The sequence below is a fragment of the Mesoplodon bidens genome, assembly GCF_964165515.1.
Source record: "Mesoplodon bidens genome assembly, chromosome: 10".
In the NCBI taxonomy this organism is placed as follows: Eukaryota; Metazoa; Chordata; class Mammalia; order Artiodactyla; family Ziphiidae; genus Mesoplodon; species Mesoplodon bidens.
In genome coordinates this window covers 7,279,946-7,298,400 of record NC_138172.1, presented here as the reverse complement: position 1 = coordinate 7,298,400, position 18,455 = coordinate 7,279,946, and the positions used below count along the sequence as shown (strand labels likewise).

Sequence of the window (18,455 nt, the reverse complement as noted above, 5' to 3'; positions counted from 1 at the left end):
CATGCAGAGACTATTATCTTCCCTTCCTTCCCCCTTCATTCTGTTCCTTCTTTACTCTATAGGTAACTATTTTTATTGTGATTTTTTTCCTTTGACCCATGAGTAATTTAGATATACTGCTTAAATTTCCAAATATTTGAGGGTTTTCCAAGTATTCTATTATTGATTTCTAGGTTACTTCCATTATAGTCTGAGAATATGTTCTAGATAATTTAAATTCTGTTAGATTTGTTAAAGTTTGTTTTAGGGTCCAGAAATTAGTGTGTCTTGATGAGTGTTCCAGATGTACTTGAATGCGTTTAAGTGTTGCTGGGTAGAATGTTCTATGAGTGCCTGTTAGGTCAAATTGATTGATAGGTTTGTTTATGTATTCTGTAACTTTACTGTTTTTTAGGGTCCTGTTTTTTCTACTACTGGAAGATGAGTGTTGAGATCTCCAACTGGAATTGTAAACAGACTTCAGTTCTGTGAGTTTTTGTTTCACATATTTTGTAGCTCTATTTTAAGTGTGTACATATTTAGGATTGTTGCCTTCTTGATGAATTGACCCTTTTCTTATTATGCCCCTCTTTATCCCTTATAAGTATTCCTTGTTCTAAAGTCTACTTTATCTGAAATTTCTTGTTCTAGAATCAGTTTTTAAAATAAATTTATTTATTTTATTTATTTATTATTTTTGGCTGCATTGGGTCTTCGTTGCTCTGAGCAGGCTTTCTCTAGTTGTGGTGAGCCGGGGCTACTGTTTGTTGCCGTGCATGGGCTTCTCACTGCAATGGCTTCTCTTGTTGTGGAGCATGGGCTCTGGGCCTGCAGGCTTCAGCAGTTGCGTCTTATGGGCTCTAGAGCTCAGGATAAGCTGTGGCGCACAGGCTTTGCTGTTCCACGGCATGTGGGATCTCCGCGGACCAGGTCTTGAATGTGTGTCCCCTGCATTGGCAGGCAGATTCTTAAGCACTGCTTCACCAGGGAAGTCTGATGTGTATAATTTCTAATGAGAAGTTGGTTGTCATTCTTATATTTTTTCCTGTGTATGTAATATGTCTTTTTTTTTTCTGGCTGCTTATATAATTTTAAAAAAAATTTCAGTCTTACTGTGTGTGTATATGTGTGTTTTCTTCTGCTTGGGGTTTTTTAATTTCCTAGAATCTGTAGGGTTATAGTTCAAATCCAGCCTAGAAAATTGGACTGTTTCTCTAAACATTTTTTTCTGTCTCCTTTGGAATCCAACTTACACATATTTTAGACTACTTAATACTGTAGTCACAGTTGCTTGTGTTTGTTTTGGCTTGTCTGCTTTTCTCCCTGTGCTTTAGTTTGCATAGTTTCTGTTGCCGTCTTCAGATGTACTGATTGTTCCTATGGCAGTGTCTAATGTGCTGTTACTCCCATCCAGTGTATTTTTCACTTCAGATATTGAATTGTTCATTTCTAGAGACTCCATTTAAAGTTTCTTATATCTCCCATTTTTCTTATGTTCATTTTCCTTTACATTCTTTTTTTTTTTTTTTTTTTTTGGCGGTACGCAGGCCTCTCACTGCTGTAGCCTCTCCCGTTGCGGAGCACAGGCTCCAGGGCGCAGCTCAGCGGCCATGGCTCATGGGCCCAGCCGCTCCACGGCATGTGGGATCTTCCCGGACCGGGGCATGAACCCATGTCCCCTGCATCGGCAGGCGGACTCTCAACCACTGCGCCACCAGGGAAGCCCACGTTGTAAATTTTATGCTGTCATATGCTGAATTTCCTTGTTATTCCTTTAAAGAGTGTTGGGCTTTGTTCTGACAGAAAGTGAAATTATTGGTGGATCAGTTTGATTCTTTCAAGGCTTGCTTTTAAGGTCCAGAGCAGCCTTTACTGTAGACCTGATTGAAGATACACCATTGACGCATGATCTTTCTTAGGACTCGACCCGATGCCCTCTGTATCGTGAAGCTGTTGCACTCTGCTTCTTGGGAACGTGAACTACTCGCCCTCTGTTGAGTTCCAGGAATTGTTTGGCCTACTGCTTTTCGGTCACGAGAGTTTCACCCTTCCCCTAAGCAGGTTAGTACTTGGTCAAAAGTCTAGGAGACCCTCCTGCAGATCCGAGGAGCTGGCTATCTCTGAGCAGCTCCCTCTTCTCTAGTACTCTGCTGTGTAAAGGCCACCTTTGCCTTTCTGAACTCTCATCTGTCTTGTACACTCAGTGAGGCCGCTCTGGATCCTGTTTCCGTGCCCTGTCCTGGGAACTCTCTCTAGGAAGAAGCTGGGGCAGTTGTGGGGCTCCCCTCCCACGCCCACTGTTTCCTCTTCTTGCAAACACTGCCTGTTGTCCTACATCGGAAAGCAGTTGTTTCATGGATTTTGTGTTTTCCTAGTTGTTAATGGCTTGAGGGAAGCTCTTGGAGCTGTGAATCCTTCATGTGTGGAAGTGGAAATCTCCCCCTTATGCCTGGTTTGGCCCTACTCCTTGATGTTTCAGAGTTTGAGGAGCTACCTTAATGTCATCCGGGGGTTTCTTTTGCTATCCCAGGTGCTTTGCTTTTGTGAAAGGATTGAAAATCAGTGTGGCTGCTACTGCCATCTCGCCCTAACTAGAATTCTCTGTATATCTTTTTTTTTTTTTTTTTTTCTTTTTTTTTTTTTTTCTTTTTGCGGTATGCGGGCCTCTCACTGTTGTGGCCTCTCCCGTTGCAGAGCACAGGCTCCGGATGCGCAGGCCCAGCGGCCATGGCTCACGGGCCCAGCCGCTCCGCGGCATATGGGATCCTCCCAGACCGGGGCACGAACCCGTATCCCCTGCATCGGCAGGCGGACTCTCAACCACTGCGCCACCAGGGAGGCCCCCTCTGTATATCTTTTAAATTACCCTGACATTCCTCTCATTTGGGCTTGGCAACTGCCCTGAAGATGGACACTCAACATGGCATTGCACTTGGTTGGCTGGTTTTGTTGTAAGAAATCGGAGGTATTTCCCTTACCCCAGGAATGGCTAACGTGTTATCATCACCCTAAGCATAAACTGCTGACAGTGGTCATTTCATTTACTTCCAGATTATTCGAACGGATGGTGTAAGCTATAAATACAGCCTATGGCCAGGAGTCCAATAAGCTATCAGTAACCCAGTGTGTGACATGCGACCAGTCCCTTCTCATTATTCATTTGTATGTGGCACTGTAAGGAGGACCAGGCCTGCCCTCGGGAGCACAGCGCTTGTTAAGGAAGGCAGATATGTAGAGCTAACTAGAATTCAGTGTAATTTGTGTCCATTGAGAAGCCCGAGCAAAGGTGCTTCCTTGGCCTTTCTTTTCGCATCTGAATAACGGAAGGGAAGGAGCAGCAATTTGCCTATTGTTCTGGGAAGGTAGGATTTTGCAGAATGATTTGGGAGGCCTAGTGGGCCAGTCCTCTCTATCCTCACTTCAACAAATGTAGTTCCACTTTTTCCAATTTTATATGTTATAATGTAAGATTTATTTCACAACAGGGATTCTGCTGCTGAAAAATGGACAAAGAACAGGTAGAAGAGGGGTCCACACTTACCTGTGCACAGAACCTCCTGCAGTGAGCGGCCTGACCTTTCATCTGTGTGTGCACACATACAGGCCTGGCGTGAGCTCCACTCCTTGATTACGGCTGAGGAGCCCCAGCACCAGGTCCCGGATTCCTGCCTTGAGAGTTCTGAGCTGAGACGGATTAGGATGCCAACGCTGTCTCTGGCACGTGGCGGTGGACAGCCCAGGGCAGCTCCTGACCTTCTTGCCAGTTTCCTCACCAGTAAGTTGGCGGTATGCGCCTACACAGGTTTGCTGTACTGCTTTACGTGTGAAAGGTCCAAGTTCATGCCACTCATACAGGTCTCAGCTCCTGCCGTGACTGCTGTTTCAGTTCAGGGTCCCAGGGCCTCCCATTAGAGGTGATCCTTGGTTCAGTGTCGGTGAGCCTCTCCTTCCACTGACTGGGCAGTAAACCAGGTGAATTGTGCCTGCTTTCCTCATCAGTCTTGTAAACTCTTGGGATATGGTTGATACTACCCTGTATGTGCAGGGCAGACTTTATTAGCCTCAGTCTCCAGCAGAGGATGTATACTCAGGGTAAGTAGCAGAGCTGGGGGCTGCAGTCCCATTGCTGAAGGCCAAGTGTAGCTTTGTATGGTGCCTTCAGCATAAACTGAGTCACAAGGACTCTTAAACAGTGACAGATCAGCTCTGTGGGCAGGACTCAGCTAGGCCCATAGGGACCTGGGTCTTGGTAAATGCTGTTCAAGGACACTAACCAACAAGAGATAAAACGAGCTTTGTAGGGAGGGGTTAGAAAAATGCAGGAAGAATTATAAGCAATACAAGTTTATTACTTTGGAAACAATCCCCCCCAAATGATGCCTGAACCTACAAGGTACATAAAAATGACCAACAATATCTTAAAATAATAGAGCTGACGGTTAATTGTCGTTTTTCCCTCAGAACAAGTGTGTGTTCAGCTGGACAGTAAATTACAAACCATATCAAATCATGTTAAGGCAGATGATAAGTCTGGTTGCATCAGTTAACGACTCCCGGGAAAGTGATCTTGTGGCAGCTGGGTGTTCTTCCTCCCAGCTGTGTGGTCAGTTGGCAGGAAGGGGCAGTCCTGGAGGCAGCAGGTGGAGACCAGGCCCTGCCTGTCCTGTCACTGCTCGTTCTGCTGACCCTCTGTGACTGAAGTGGACACAGAACCCTGGCCCTTGTTGACATCACTGATGCACACCCACTGCCCGTCAACCGACTCCTTCCACAGGGTCACCTGCAAGCCAGCACACACATCCCATTACAGGTAAGTATCCCTGCCCTTACCTCCTTGCATTCTCTAAAGAGGGCAGAGATCTCCAGCAAGAACTACAGCTCACAGTCTTGTGGGTAAAGAGAGCACTTACCTTGGTTCCCCCCACTGAAATCCCACCAAAATGAAAGTAAAGGAAAAAGTATCCACACAGAGTAAGAAAGGAGGAGTATGGACAGTGATGTCATGAAGATGGTGACACAGCTTGTTCCTGGCTTCACTTTCCCTTAAAAGAACTAACAGCTATTCATAGAGACACACCACTGAACAAATCCTACAACACAGCAGTGAAGCTGAAGTGTCCTGCACTATGGACACTGAGACAGACTGCATTAGAAGGTAAGAGAAGGGGCCACATGTTGATCCCAGCATCCCTTCCAGGGGCTGGCACACTACCACAGGGAGCAGCCTCCCCTGAGGCTCTGGCCCCTCGGCCCCTAGAGTGAGAAAAGAGCCCCGGGTGACATCCAGCACCTGTTCCCCCCTCCCACTGCACTGTGGTCATCACTTTGCAGGTGCTGATACTCTGGTTTTGCTCCACCAGGATCGCAGCTGAATCTGTGAGGCCCAACTGCTGAGAATTGGATTGTGACCAGAGAGGGCTTCCAACAACCAGCACTCAGATCTCCATAGCCTGAGTCCCTACCTGCAGGGCCCAAGTGAGTCTGTTCTGACAGGGAAGCTGGGGCACAGGTAGGCTTCAGTCCAGACCACAAACAAAGTATTAGTAACCTTAAAGCTGCTTCCCTGGAAAGCACCAGTTCATAGCTGCATTTCCTACTGAATACAGCCTTTGGACTGCCCAACCAGCGAAGCCACACAGCCAGTCAACAACCCTGCTTAAGGTAACACAGGAATAGAAAGCACTGCTGGTGGCATTCACTGTCTGCATAGCAAATCCGGTGGCCTCACCTGACCAGGAATTCAGTGCACACTCTTGACTCTTCAGCTCCCCCCAAAATAAGCCATGCATTCTCTGGATCCCATCCTGCTGTGTACTGCCAGGGCAAGGAAGGTAATTCTAGCCTCACCTACTGCTGAGTCGAGTAGCCAGTCCTGACTGTCTAGCAAGCCTGACCAGAGAATACAGGCAGCTGTGAAGCCAATGCTCCAGCCTCTGGTGCAGGGAAAGAAACCAGCTGTCCTATCTACCTGATCTCAGCCAGTGTGGCATATTCAGAGTTGAAAAAAGTGCCTCAACCCAAAACAGAACTTAATAGCAGGTCCTTTCAACCTAAGAACACTAATAGGAGAGAAAGCCTGAAACCCAAATTGAGCTGACTAGTGAAGAACTGTATTGGCACACTTTCAGAGGTACAATGAATTCTTCGAAAAAGAATTCAAAACAGGGCCCACTGTCAAGAAGCCCACTTCCAATCTCTTGCATGCCTATAAACTAACAATGAAAAATCAGAAAGAGAAACTAAGGAAACACCCCCACTTATCACTCAAACAAAAAGAATAAAATACCCAGGAATAAACCTACCTAAGGGGGCAAAAGACCTGTATGCAGAAAACTATAAGACACTGATGAGAGAAATTAAAGATGATACAAACAGATGGAGAGGTATATATCATGTTCTTGGATTGGAAGAATCAATATTGTGAAAATGACTATACTACCCAAAGCAATCTACAGATTCAGTGCAATCCCTATCAAATTACCAATGGCATTTTTCACAGAACTAGAACAAAAAACTTTACAATTTGTATGGAAACACGAAAGACCCCCAAATAGCCAAAGCAATCTTGAGAAAGAAAAACAGAGCTGGAGGAATCAGGCTCCCCAACTAAAAAGTATACTACAAGGCTACAGTAAGCAAGAGAGTATGGTACTGGCACAAAAACAGAAATATAGATCAACTGTACAGGATAGAAAGCCCAGAGATAAACCCACGCACCTATGGTCAGCTAATTGACAAAGGAGGCAAGGATGTACAGTGGGGAAAAGACAGTCTCTTCAATCAGTGGTGCTGGGAAAACTGGACAGCTACATGTAAAAGAAGGAAATTAGAACACTTTCTAACACCATACACAAAAATAAACTCAAAATGGATTAAAGACCTAAATGTAAGGCCAGACACTATCAAACTCTTAGAGGAAAACAAGGCAGAACACTCTATGATATACATCACAGCAAGATCCCTTTTGACCCACCTCCTAGAGAAATGGAAATAAACAATGGGACCTAATGAGACAAGATTTTGCACAGCAAATCAAACCATAAACAAAACAAAAATACAACCCTCAGAATGGGAGAAAATATTTGCAAATGAAACAACAGACAAAAGATTAATCTCCAGAATACACATGCAGCTCAATATCAAGAAAACAACCTAATCCAAATACGGGTGGGAAATCTAAATACAGTTTTCCAAAGAAGACATACAGAATGACAAAAAACAAAAGATGCTCAACATCACTAATCATTAGAGAAATCAAACTCCAACGAGGTATCACCTCATACCTGTCAGAATGGCCATCATCAAAAAGTCTGCAAACAATAAATGCTGGAAAGGCTGAGGAGAAAAGGGAACCCTCCTACACCACTGGGGGGAATGTAGATTTGTAGAGCCACTATGGAGAACACTACAGAGGTTCCTTAAAACACCACAAATAGAGCTACCATAGGATCCGGCAGGCCCACTGCTGGGCACACATCCGCAGATAACCATGCTTGGAAAGCCAACACTTGCACATTCACTGACTACAGCAAGACCTACAACAGTCAAGGTTCAGAAGCAACCACAATCTCCATCCACAGGCGAATGGAGAACATGTGGTACATAGATACAATGGAATGAACCCCCAGGCATAAAGAAGGAAATAATGCCGTTGGCAGCAAGGTGGATGGACCTAGAGCTCACACTAAGTGAAGCAAGTCAGAGAAGAACAGATATGATTTCACTAAACTGACAGGCGTGAACTAACGTACAAAACAGAAACGGACTCACAGACGTAGAAAAGAAACTTAGGGGTACCAAGGGGGAAAGCATGGGGGGAGGGACAAATGCCATGGTTGGGATTAACCTGTACACACTAATATTTATAAAATGGATAATCAACAAGGACCTTCTGTGGAGCACAAGGAACTCTACTCAACAGTCTGTCATAACCAATAGGGGAACAGAATCCGAGAGAGAACAGATATATGTATCTGCATAACTGAAACACGTCACTGTACACAGGAAACAACACTGTAAATGTACAACACTCCAAACTAAACTCAGAAGTAAAAGTACAATAACGAGAAAAATGCCTCCTCTATTCCATGTCGGCTTGGGGAACCTGGGCTCCTGTCACACCCCTGGAGCCTGGGCAGCCAGCAACACAAGGCTGGAGTGTTCTGGGCCTGAGGGAGCTGGGGAAGATGTACCAGCAACTGAGCCCCCCTTGGACCTGGAGTGTCTAGTCCCCTGGGGATGTCACCACAGTCTCCACTGTCTGGGAGGGGGGCAATGAAGTAATGAGATACATACAAGCCCTTGGGTGTTTGTGCTGACACATTCCACTAATTCACAACCTAGGAACACGACTTCCCCTTAGGCTGTACATGCAGGTGTAACCAGAGCTGGGCATGAAAAAATCCTGCCACTTTTTGGCCGTTTCCAGTAACAACAACTTTAAAGCAGGTGCTCAGGGGAACTTCATATTCTCAAAGCCTGTGAGCCTGTAAAGACACCTGCCATCACGAAATGCCCAGAAGCAGGTAATAGGAAAGGAATTCAAAACAGGGCCCAGTTTTACGAGGCCAATTTCCAGAGGTACATTTTACTCATAGTGTTAAAAAGAGAGGCACATGAAAAGATGCTGAATATTCCTAATACTAGAGAATTGGACATCAAAACTGCAAGGAGGCATCACTTCACACCACTCAAAATGCCATGAACAAAAAGTCTACAAACAATAAATGTAGCAGAGGGCATGGAGGAAAGGGAGCCCTCCTATGTTTTTGGTGGGACTGCCATCTGGTAATAACTACTATGGAGAAAAGAATGGAGGTTCCTCAAACAGTAAACACACAGCTACCATATGATTCGGCAGTCCCACTCCTTGCCACATACGTAGATAAAAGTATAACTGGAAAATGTACGTGCACCCCTATGTTCATAGCAGCACTATTTAGAATAGGCAAGACATGGAAACAACCTAAATGTCTACTGACAGAAGAATGGGTAAAGAATATGTGCTACATATATACAGTGGAGTTATTATAAAAAAGAATATAATAAATATCATTTCTACCAACATGGGTGGACGCAGATATTACATCAAGTGATGTAAGTCATGATGAGAAAGACAAATACCATATGATACCACTTACATGTGAAACAAAATATGACACAAATTATCTATGAGACTCCAAGACGTAGAGAACAGACTTCTGGCTGCCAAGTTAGATGGGGGGTGTGGGAGGGATCTACTGGGGGTTTGGGATTAGGAGATGCAAAGTATTATATATAGAATGCACAAACAACAAGGTCCTACTGTATAGTACATGGCACTATATTCAATATCATGTGATAAACCATAATGGAAAGGAATATGAAGAAGAATATATATGTGTGTAACTGAATCACTTTGCTGCAAAGTAGAAATTAATACATTGTAAATAAACTATACTTCAATAAAACAAACTAAAAAAATTAAAAATAGAACTGCCATATGATCCAGCAATTCCACTTCTGGGTATAAATCGAAAGGAAATGAAACACTAAGTTGAAAAGACATTTGACCCCCCAAGTTCATAACAGCAGTATTTACAATTAGCAATACATGGAAACAACCTAACTGACCATCAACAGAGGGGTGAATAATTAAGTTGTATTTATATATAAATATACACACACACACATAAAATGGAGTATTATTCAGCCATAGAAAAGAAAGAATATTTGATATTTGTGACAACATATATGGACCTTGAGGGCATTATGCTCAGTGAAAAAAGTAAAACAGTGAAAGACAACTGTACTATCTCACTTGGATGTGTAATCTAAAAACAAAAAACCAAACTCACAGAAAAAGGTATCAGATTCATGATTATCAGAGGCAGTGTGTGGGGCAGGGGGAATAGGAGGAAGGTGGTCAAAACCCACAAACTTCCAGTTGCATGATAAATAAGTACTGGTATGTAATGTACAGCATGATGACTACAGCTAACACTTATGTATAATATATATGAAAACTGTTGAGAGTAGATCCTAAGAGGTAACATCACAAGGAAAGTAATTTTTTTCTCCATTATATCTATATGAGATGATGGATACTAACTAAATTTATAGCAGTAATCATTTAACAGTACATGCAAGTCAAAACCATTATGCTATACACTGTTAACTTATACTGTGATGTATATCAAGTATATCACTAAAACTGGAAGAAGAGACTAAACAAAAAGCATATGAATAACAGTAACTGAGGGGCAATCCTGTGAATAATGATGTAACATGAAATATTGGCAATAATAATAATGTAAACATGGATGCCGTTTAACCAAATTGATAGAGCTCCAGTGAGAGGTTATGGGGTGTTAGAGTGGTTCTCAAAATGTGGTCCCAGGCCAGAGTGTGTGGAGCATCTGGGAACTTGTTAAAAATGCAAATTTTGGGGTCCCAGCCCAGATCCACTGGTTCAGAAGCTCTAGGGGTGGGGTGGGTAATCTGTTTTAACAAGTTTAGCAATGCTAAAGTTCGAGAACTGTGGTAGAGGAAGATAACAGATCAATAGGTATGTTATTTATACACTGAAGTAAACAGCAGAAGCAGCAGCCAGAAGTTGAAAAGGTTTACCCCCATACAGGGAAAACTAGACTGCATTAAAAAAAAAAAAACCATAGCGACTTCCCTGGTGGCGCAGTGGTTGGGAATCTGCCTGCCAGTGCAGGGAACATGGGTTCGAGCCCTGGCCCGGGAGGATCCCACATGCTGCAGAGCAACTAAGCCCGTGCACCACAGCTACTGAGCCTGTGCTCTAGCACCCGGGAGCCACAACTACTGAGCCCACATGCCTAAAGCCCATGCTCTGCAACAAGAGAAGCTACGGCAATAAGGAGTCCGCACACTGCAACGAAGACTAGCCCCCACTCACTGCAACGAAGACCCAAGGCAGCCAAAAAACAAACAAAAAACCAAATAAAAACTACCTAAAGCTATGTACATTAACTTGGTAAAAAAAAAATGATTCTAAGAGCTGCCTTAGGGATAGACTTTATTCACTAAGCATGCACTGTGTAGAATGCTCTGAAGTGAAAACATACTAAGTCCTTCAGCAAAGGAATGCAATAAAGACAGCAATAGCACTGAGCTCTTTGTGGGAAACAGGCTTATAAGGAAGAGCAAGAAGCATAAAAGACAGCAGACCCCAAAACGTGGAACGTACAACCAGGTACTTGCCTACTGATTTGTAGACACTACTGAGGGCAGTCAGGGTACAGTGGCCTGTCCTGGGTGCAACCAGACCTGGGTACTAGTCCTGATATTGGCACTCACTAGAAATAGGGTTGGATTAGCTGTCCTTTGAGGGTCATTCCAGCTCAAATTCGATGGCTTTTAGATAGGGCCTGATGGATCTTTCCAGGACCACTGAACACAAAAGGGACCCTAGGCTGGGTAAAAGCTGTCTGCAGAGGGTCTTAAAGAGATATTACTTGCACACCCATGTGCATTGCAGCATTATTCACAATAGCCAAAAGGTGGAAGCGCCCCAGTGTCCATCAACAGAGAATGGATAAATAAAATGTGGCACAATGGAATATTATTCAGCCTTCAAAAGGAAGAAACAATGACATACGCTACAACATAGGTGATCTACAACACAGATGAAGACACTATGCTAAGTGAAAATCAAAACTACAATGAGGTAGGTGTGAGGTACCACTTCACACCAATCAGAATGGCCACCATCAAAAAGGCTACAAATAACAAATGCTGGAGAGGGCGTGGAGAGAAGGGAACACTCCTACACTGACAGTGGGAACGTAAACTGGTGCAGCCACTATGGAAAACAGTATGGAGGTTCCTCAGAAAACTAAAAACAGAGCTACCAATATGATCCAGCAATCCTACTCCTGGGCATATATCCAGAGAAAACTCTAATTCAGAAAGACACATGCCCCCTATGTTCACAGCAGCACTATTTACAAGAGCTAAGAGTTGGAAACAACCTAAATGTCCACTGACAGATGAACGGATAAAGAAGATGTGAAACATACATACAACAGAATATTACTCAGGCATAAAAAAGATTAATGCTATTTGCAGCAACATGGATGGACCTAGAGATCATCATATCAAGTGAAGTAAGTCAGAAAGAGAACGACAAATACCATATGATATTGCTTATATGTGGAATCTAAAATATGACATGAACTTATCTATGAAAGAGACTCCGAGACATGGAGAACAGACTTCTGGTTGCCAAGGTGGATGGGGGGGTGCAGGATGGATGGATTGGGAGTTTGGGACTAGCAGATGCAAACTATTATATATAGAATGGATAAACAACAAGGTCCTACTATATAGCACAGGGAACTATATTGAATATCCTGTAATAAAGCATAATGGAAAAGAATATGAAAAAGAATGTGCATACACATAACTGAATCACTTTGCTGTACAACAGAAATTAACACATTTTAAATCAACTATACTTCAATTAAAAAAAAAATGACACTGCTGAGATTGGTTCAAGATGGCAGAGTACAGGGACGTGCTCTCACTCCCAATAGCGAGAGCACTGGAGTCACGGCTGACTGCTGAACAGTCATCAACAAGAAGACACTGGAACTCACCAAAAAAGATACCCCCAGGCAAGGACAAAGGAGAAGCAACAATGAGATGGTAGGAGGGGCACAATCACAATACAATCAAATCCTGTAACTGCTGGGTGGTGACTCACAAACTGGAGAACACTTATACAACAGAACTCCACCCACTGGAGGGAAAGTTCTGAGCCCCACATCAGGCTTCCCAACCTGAGGATCTGGCAACAGGAGAAATTCCTAGAGAATCAGACATTGAACGCTAGTGGGATTTGATTGCAGGACTTTGACAGGACTGGGGGGAAACAGAGACTCCACCCTTGGAGGGCACACACAAAGCAGTGTGTGCATCAGTACACAGGGGAAGGAGCAGTGACCCCACAGGAGACTGAACCAGAACTACCTGCTAGTGTTGGAGGGTCTCCTGCAGAGGCAGGGGGTGCCTGTGGCTCACCGTGGGGACAAGGACACTGGCAGCAGAAGTTCTGGGAAGTACTCCTTGGTGTGAGCCTTCCCAGAGTCCGCCATTAGCCCCACCAAAGAGCTGGATAGGCTCCAGTGCTGGGTGGCTTCAGGCCAAACTACCAACAGGGAAGGAACCCAGCCCCACCCATCAGCAGAAAGGTGGATTAAAGTTTGACTGAGCTCTGCCCACCAGAGCAACACCCAGCTCTACCTACCACCAGTCCCTCCCATCAGAAAGTTTGCCCAAGCCTCTTAGATAGCCTCATCCACCAGAGGGCAGACAGCAGAAGCAAGAGGAACTACAATTCTGCAGCCTGTGGAAGGAAAACCACATTCACAGAAAGATAGACAAAATGAAAAGGCAAAGGACTTTGTACCAGATGAAGGAACAAGATAAAACCCCAGAAAAACAACTAAGTGAAGTGGAGACAGCCAACCTTCCAGAAAAAGAATTCAGAATAGTGATAGTGAAGATGATCCAGGACCTCGGAAAAAGAATGGAGGCAAAGCTCGAGAAGATCCAAGAAAATGTTTAACAAAGACCTAGAAGAATTAAAGAACAAACAGAGATGAACAATACAATAACTGAAATGGAAAATACACTAGAAGGAATCAATAGCAGAATAACTGAGGCAGAAGAACGGATAAGTGACCTGGAAGACAAAATGGTGGAATTCACTGCTGCGGAACAGACTAAAGAAAAAAGAATGAAAAGAAATTAAGACAGCCTAAGAGACCTCTGGGACAACAACATTCGCACTATAGGGGTCCCAGAAGGAGAAGAGAGAAAGGACCCGAGAAAATATTTGAAGAGACTGCAGTCAAAAACTTCCCTAACATGAGAAAAGAAATAGCCACCCAAGTCTAGGAAGCACAGAGAGTCCCAGGCAGTACAAACCCAAGGAGAAATACACGGAAACACATAGTAATCAAATTGGCAAAAATTAAAGACAAAGAAAAATTATTGAAAGCAGCAAGGGAAAAACGACAAATAACATGCAAGGGAACTCCCATAACGTTAACAGCTGATTTCTCGGCAGAAACTCTACAAGCCAGAAGGGAGTGGCATGACATATTTAAAGTGATGAAAGGGAAGAACCTTCAACCAAGATAACTCTACCCCACAAGGATCTCATTCAGATTCGATGGAGAAATCAAAAGCTTTACAGATAAGCAAAAGCTAAGAGAATTCAGCACCACCAAAGCAGCTCTACCACAAATGCTAAAGGAACTTCTCTAAGAGGGAAACACAACAGAAGAAAAGGACCTACAAAAACAAACCCACAAGGGCTTCCCTCATGGCGCAGTGGTTGAGAGTCTGCCTGCCAATGCAGGGGACGCGGGTTCGAGCCCTGGTCTGGGAGGATACCACATGCAGCAGAGCAACTGGGTGTTAGCCACAACTACTGAACCTGCGCGTCTGGAGCCTGTCCTCTGCAACAAGAGAGGCCGCAATAGTGAGAGGCCCGGGCACCGCGATGAAGAGTGGCCCACGCTTGCCCCAACTAGAGAAGGCCCTTGCACAGAAACGAAGACCCAGCACAGCCAAAAATAAAATAATAAATAAATAAATAAATAAATAAATAAATAATAAAAATAAAGGGATTCCTTTAAAAAAAAACCCACAACAATTAAGAAAATGGTAATAGGAACATTCATATTGATAATTACCTTAAACGTGAATGGATTAAATGCTCCAACCAAAAGACACAGGCTCGCTGAATGGATACAAAAACATGACCCATATATATGCTGTCACAAGAGACACAGTTCAGACCTAGGGACACATACAGACTGAAAATGAGGGGATGGAAAAAGATATTCCATGTAAATGGAAATCAAAAGAAAGCTGGATTAGCAATACTCATATCAGATAAAATAGACTTTAAAATAAAGAAAGTTACAAGAGACAAGGAAGGACACTACATAATGATCAAGGGATAAATCCAAAAAGAAGATATAACAATTATAAGTATATATGCACGCAACGTAGGAGCACCTCAATACACAAGGCATTGCTAACAGCTATAAAAGAGGAAATTGACAGTAACACAATAATAGTGGGGGACTCTAACACCTCACTTACACCAATGGACAGATCATCCAGACAGCAAATTAATATGGAAACACAAGCTTTAAATGACACAACAGACCAGACAGATTTCATTGATATTTATAGGACATTATATCCAAAAACAGCAGATTACACTTTCTTCTCCAGTACAAACGGAACATTTTCCAGATCACATCTTGGGTCACAAATCAAGCCTCAGTAAATTTAAGAAAATTAAAATCATATCAAGCATCTTTTCTGACCACAATGCGATGAGATTAGAAATCAATTACAGGGAAAAAAACGTAAAAAACACAAACACATGGCTAAACAGTACGTTACTAAAAAACCATGAGATCACTGAAGAAATCAAAGAGGAAGTCAAAAAGTACCTAGAGACAAATGACAATGAAAACACGACAATCCACAACCTATGATATGCAGCAAAAGCAGTTCTCAGAGGGAAGTTTATAGCAATACAAGCCTACCTCAAGAAACAAGAAAAATCTCAAATGAACAATCTAACCTTACACCTAAAGGAACTAGAGAAAGGGGAACAAAAAAAACCCAAAGTTAGCAGAAGGAAAGAAGTCATAAAGATCAGAGCAGAAATAAATGAAATAGAAACAAAGAAAACAATAGCAAAGATCAATAAAACTAAAAGCTGGTTCTTTGAAAAGATAAACAAAATTGATAAACCATTAGCCAGACTCATCAAGAAAAAGAGGGAGAGGACTCAATAAAATTAGAAATGAAAAAGGAGAAGTTACAACAGACACCACAGAAATACAAAGCATCCTAAGAGACTACTATAAGCAACTCTATGCCAATAAAATGGACAACCTGGAAGAAGTGGACAAATTCTTAGAAAGGTATAACCTTCCAAGACTGAACCAGGAAGAAATAGAAAAGATGAACAGACCAATCAGAAGTAATGAAATTGAAACTGTGATTAAAAATCTTCCAACAAACAAAAGTCCAGGACCAGATGGCTTCACAGGTGAATTCTATCAAACATTCAGAGAAGAGCTAACACCCATCCTTCTCAAACTCTTCCAAAAAATTGCAGAGGAAAGAACACTCCCAAACTCATTCTATGAGGCCACCATCACCCTGATTCCAAAACTAGACAAAGATACTACAAAAAAAGAAAATTACAGACCAATATCACTGATGAATATAAATGCAAAAATCCTCAACAAAATACTAGCAAACAATATCCAAAAACACATTAAAAGGATCATACACCATGATCAAGTGGGATTTATCCCAGGGATGCAAGGATTTTTCAATATATGCAAATCAATCAATGTGATACACCATATTAACAAACTGAAGAAGTAAAACCATATGATCATCTCAATAGATGCAGAAAAAGCTTTTGACAAAATTCAACACTCATTTATAATAAAAACTCTCCAGAAAGTGGGCACAGAGGTAACTACCTCAACATAATAAAGCCCACCTACGACAAACCCACAGCAAACATCATTCTCAATGGCGAAAAACTGAAAGCATTTCCTCTAAGATCAGGAAGAAGACAAGGATGTCCACTCTCACCACTATTATTCAACATAGTTTTGGAAGTCCTAGACACAGCAATCAGAGAAGAAGAAGAAATAAAAGGAATTCAAATTGGAAAAGAAGTAAAACTGTCACTGTTTGCAGATGACATGATACTATACATAGAGAATCTTAAAGATGCCACCAGAAAACTACTAGAGCTAATCAATGAATTTGGTAAAGTTGCAGGATACAAAATTAATGCACAGAAATCTCTCGCATTCCTATACACTAATGATGAAAAATCTGAAAGAGAAATTAAGGAAACACTCCCATTTACCACTGCCAGAAAAAGAATAAAATACCAAGGAATAAACCTACCTAGGGAGACAAAAGAACTGTACTCAGAAAACTATAAGACACTGATGAAACAAATTAAAGATGATACAAACAGATGGAGAGATATATCATGTTCTTGGATTGGAAGAATCAATATTGTGAAAATGACTATACTACGCAAAGCAATCTACAGATTCAATGCAATCCCTATCAAATTATCAATGGCATTTTTTACAGAACTAGAACAAAAAATCTTAAAACTTATATGGAGACACAAAAGACCCTGAAATAGCCAAAGCAGTCTTGAGGGAAAAAAACGGAGCTGGAGGAATCAGGCTTCCTGACTTCAGACTATACTACAAAGCTACAGTAATCAAGGCAATATGGTACTGGCACAAGAACAGAAATACAGATCAATGGAACAGGATAGAAAGCCCAGAGATAAACCCACGCACCTATGGTCAACCTAATCTATGACAAAGGAGGCAAGGATATGTAATGGAGAAAAGACAGTCTCTTCAATAAGTGCTGCTGGGAAAACTGGACAGCTACATGTAAAAGAAGGAAATTAGAACACTCCCTAACACCGTACACAAAAATAAACTCAAAATGGATTAGAGACCTAAATGTAAGACTGGACACTATAAAACTCTTAGAGGAAAACACAGGAAGAACACTCTGACAAAAATCACAGCAAGATCTTTTTTGATCCACCTCCTAGAGTAATGGAAATAAAAACAAAAATAAACAAATGGGACCTAATGAAACTTAAAAGCTTTTGCACAGTAAAGGAAACTACAAACAAGATGAAAGACAGCCCTCAGAATGGGAGAGAATATTTGCAAAGGAATTAATGGACAGAGGATTAATTTCCAAAATATATAAACAGCTCATGCAGCTCAATATTAAAAAAACAAACAATCCAATCAAAAAATGGGCAGAGGACCTAAATAGACATTTCTCCATAGAAGACATAGGGATGGCTAAGAAGCACATGAAAAGCTGCTTAACACCACTAATTATTAGAGAAATGCAAATCAAAACTACAATGAGGTATCACCTCACACCAGTGAGAATGGGCATCATCAGAAAATCTACAAGCAACAAAGGCTGGAGAGGGTGTGGAGAAAAGCGAACCCTCTTGCACTGTTGGTAGGAATGTAAATTGATACAGCCACTATGGAGAACAGTATGGAGGTTCCTTAAAAAACTAAAAATAGAATTACCATATGACCCAGCAATCCCACTACTGGGCATATACCCAGAGGAAACCATAATTCAAAAAGACACATGCACCCCAATGTTCATTTCAGCACTATTTACAATAGCCAGGTCATGGAAGCAACCTAAATGCCCATTGACAGACGAATGGATAAAGGAGATGTGGTACATATATACAATGGAATATTACTCAGCCATAAAAAGGAACAAAATGGGGTCATTTGTAGAGACATGGATGGATCCAGAGACTGTCATACAGAGTGAAGTAAGTCAGAAAGAGAAAAATAAATATCGTATATTAATGCATATATCTGGAA

The 18,455-nt window shown here is 42.2% G+C and overlaps 1 protein-coding gene across 1 annotated transcript in view; it reads right to left on the bottom strand.

Moving 5' to 3' along the window:
• Window positions 1-4,307: 4,307 nt before the first annotated feature.
• SEC13 (SEC13 homolog, nuclear pore and COPII coat complex component) overlaps window positions 4,308-18,455 on the bottom strand; it is a 47,684-nt gene continuing 33,536 nt past the window's right edge. Inside the window, 1 exon segment of the mRNA XM_081245764.1 lies at window positions 4,308-4,759. Within this exon segment, the coding sequence (XP_081101890.1) occupies window positions 4,646-4,759 (114 nt within the window). The 3' untranslated portion in view covers window positions 4,308-4,645.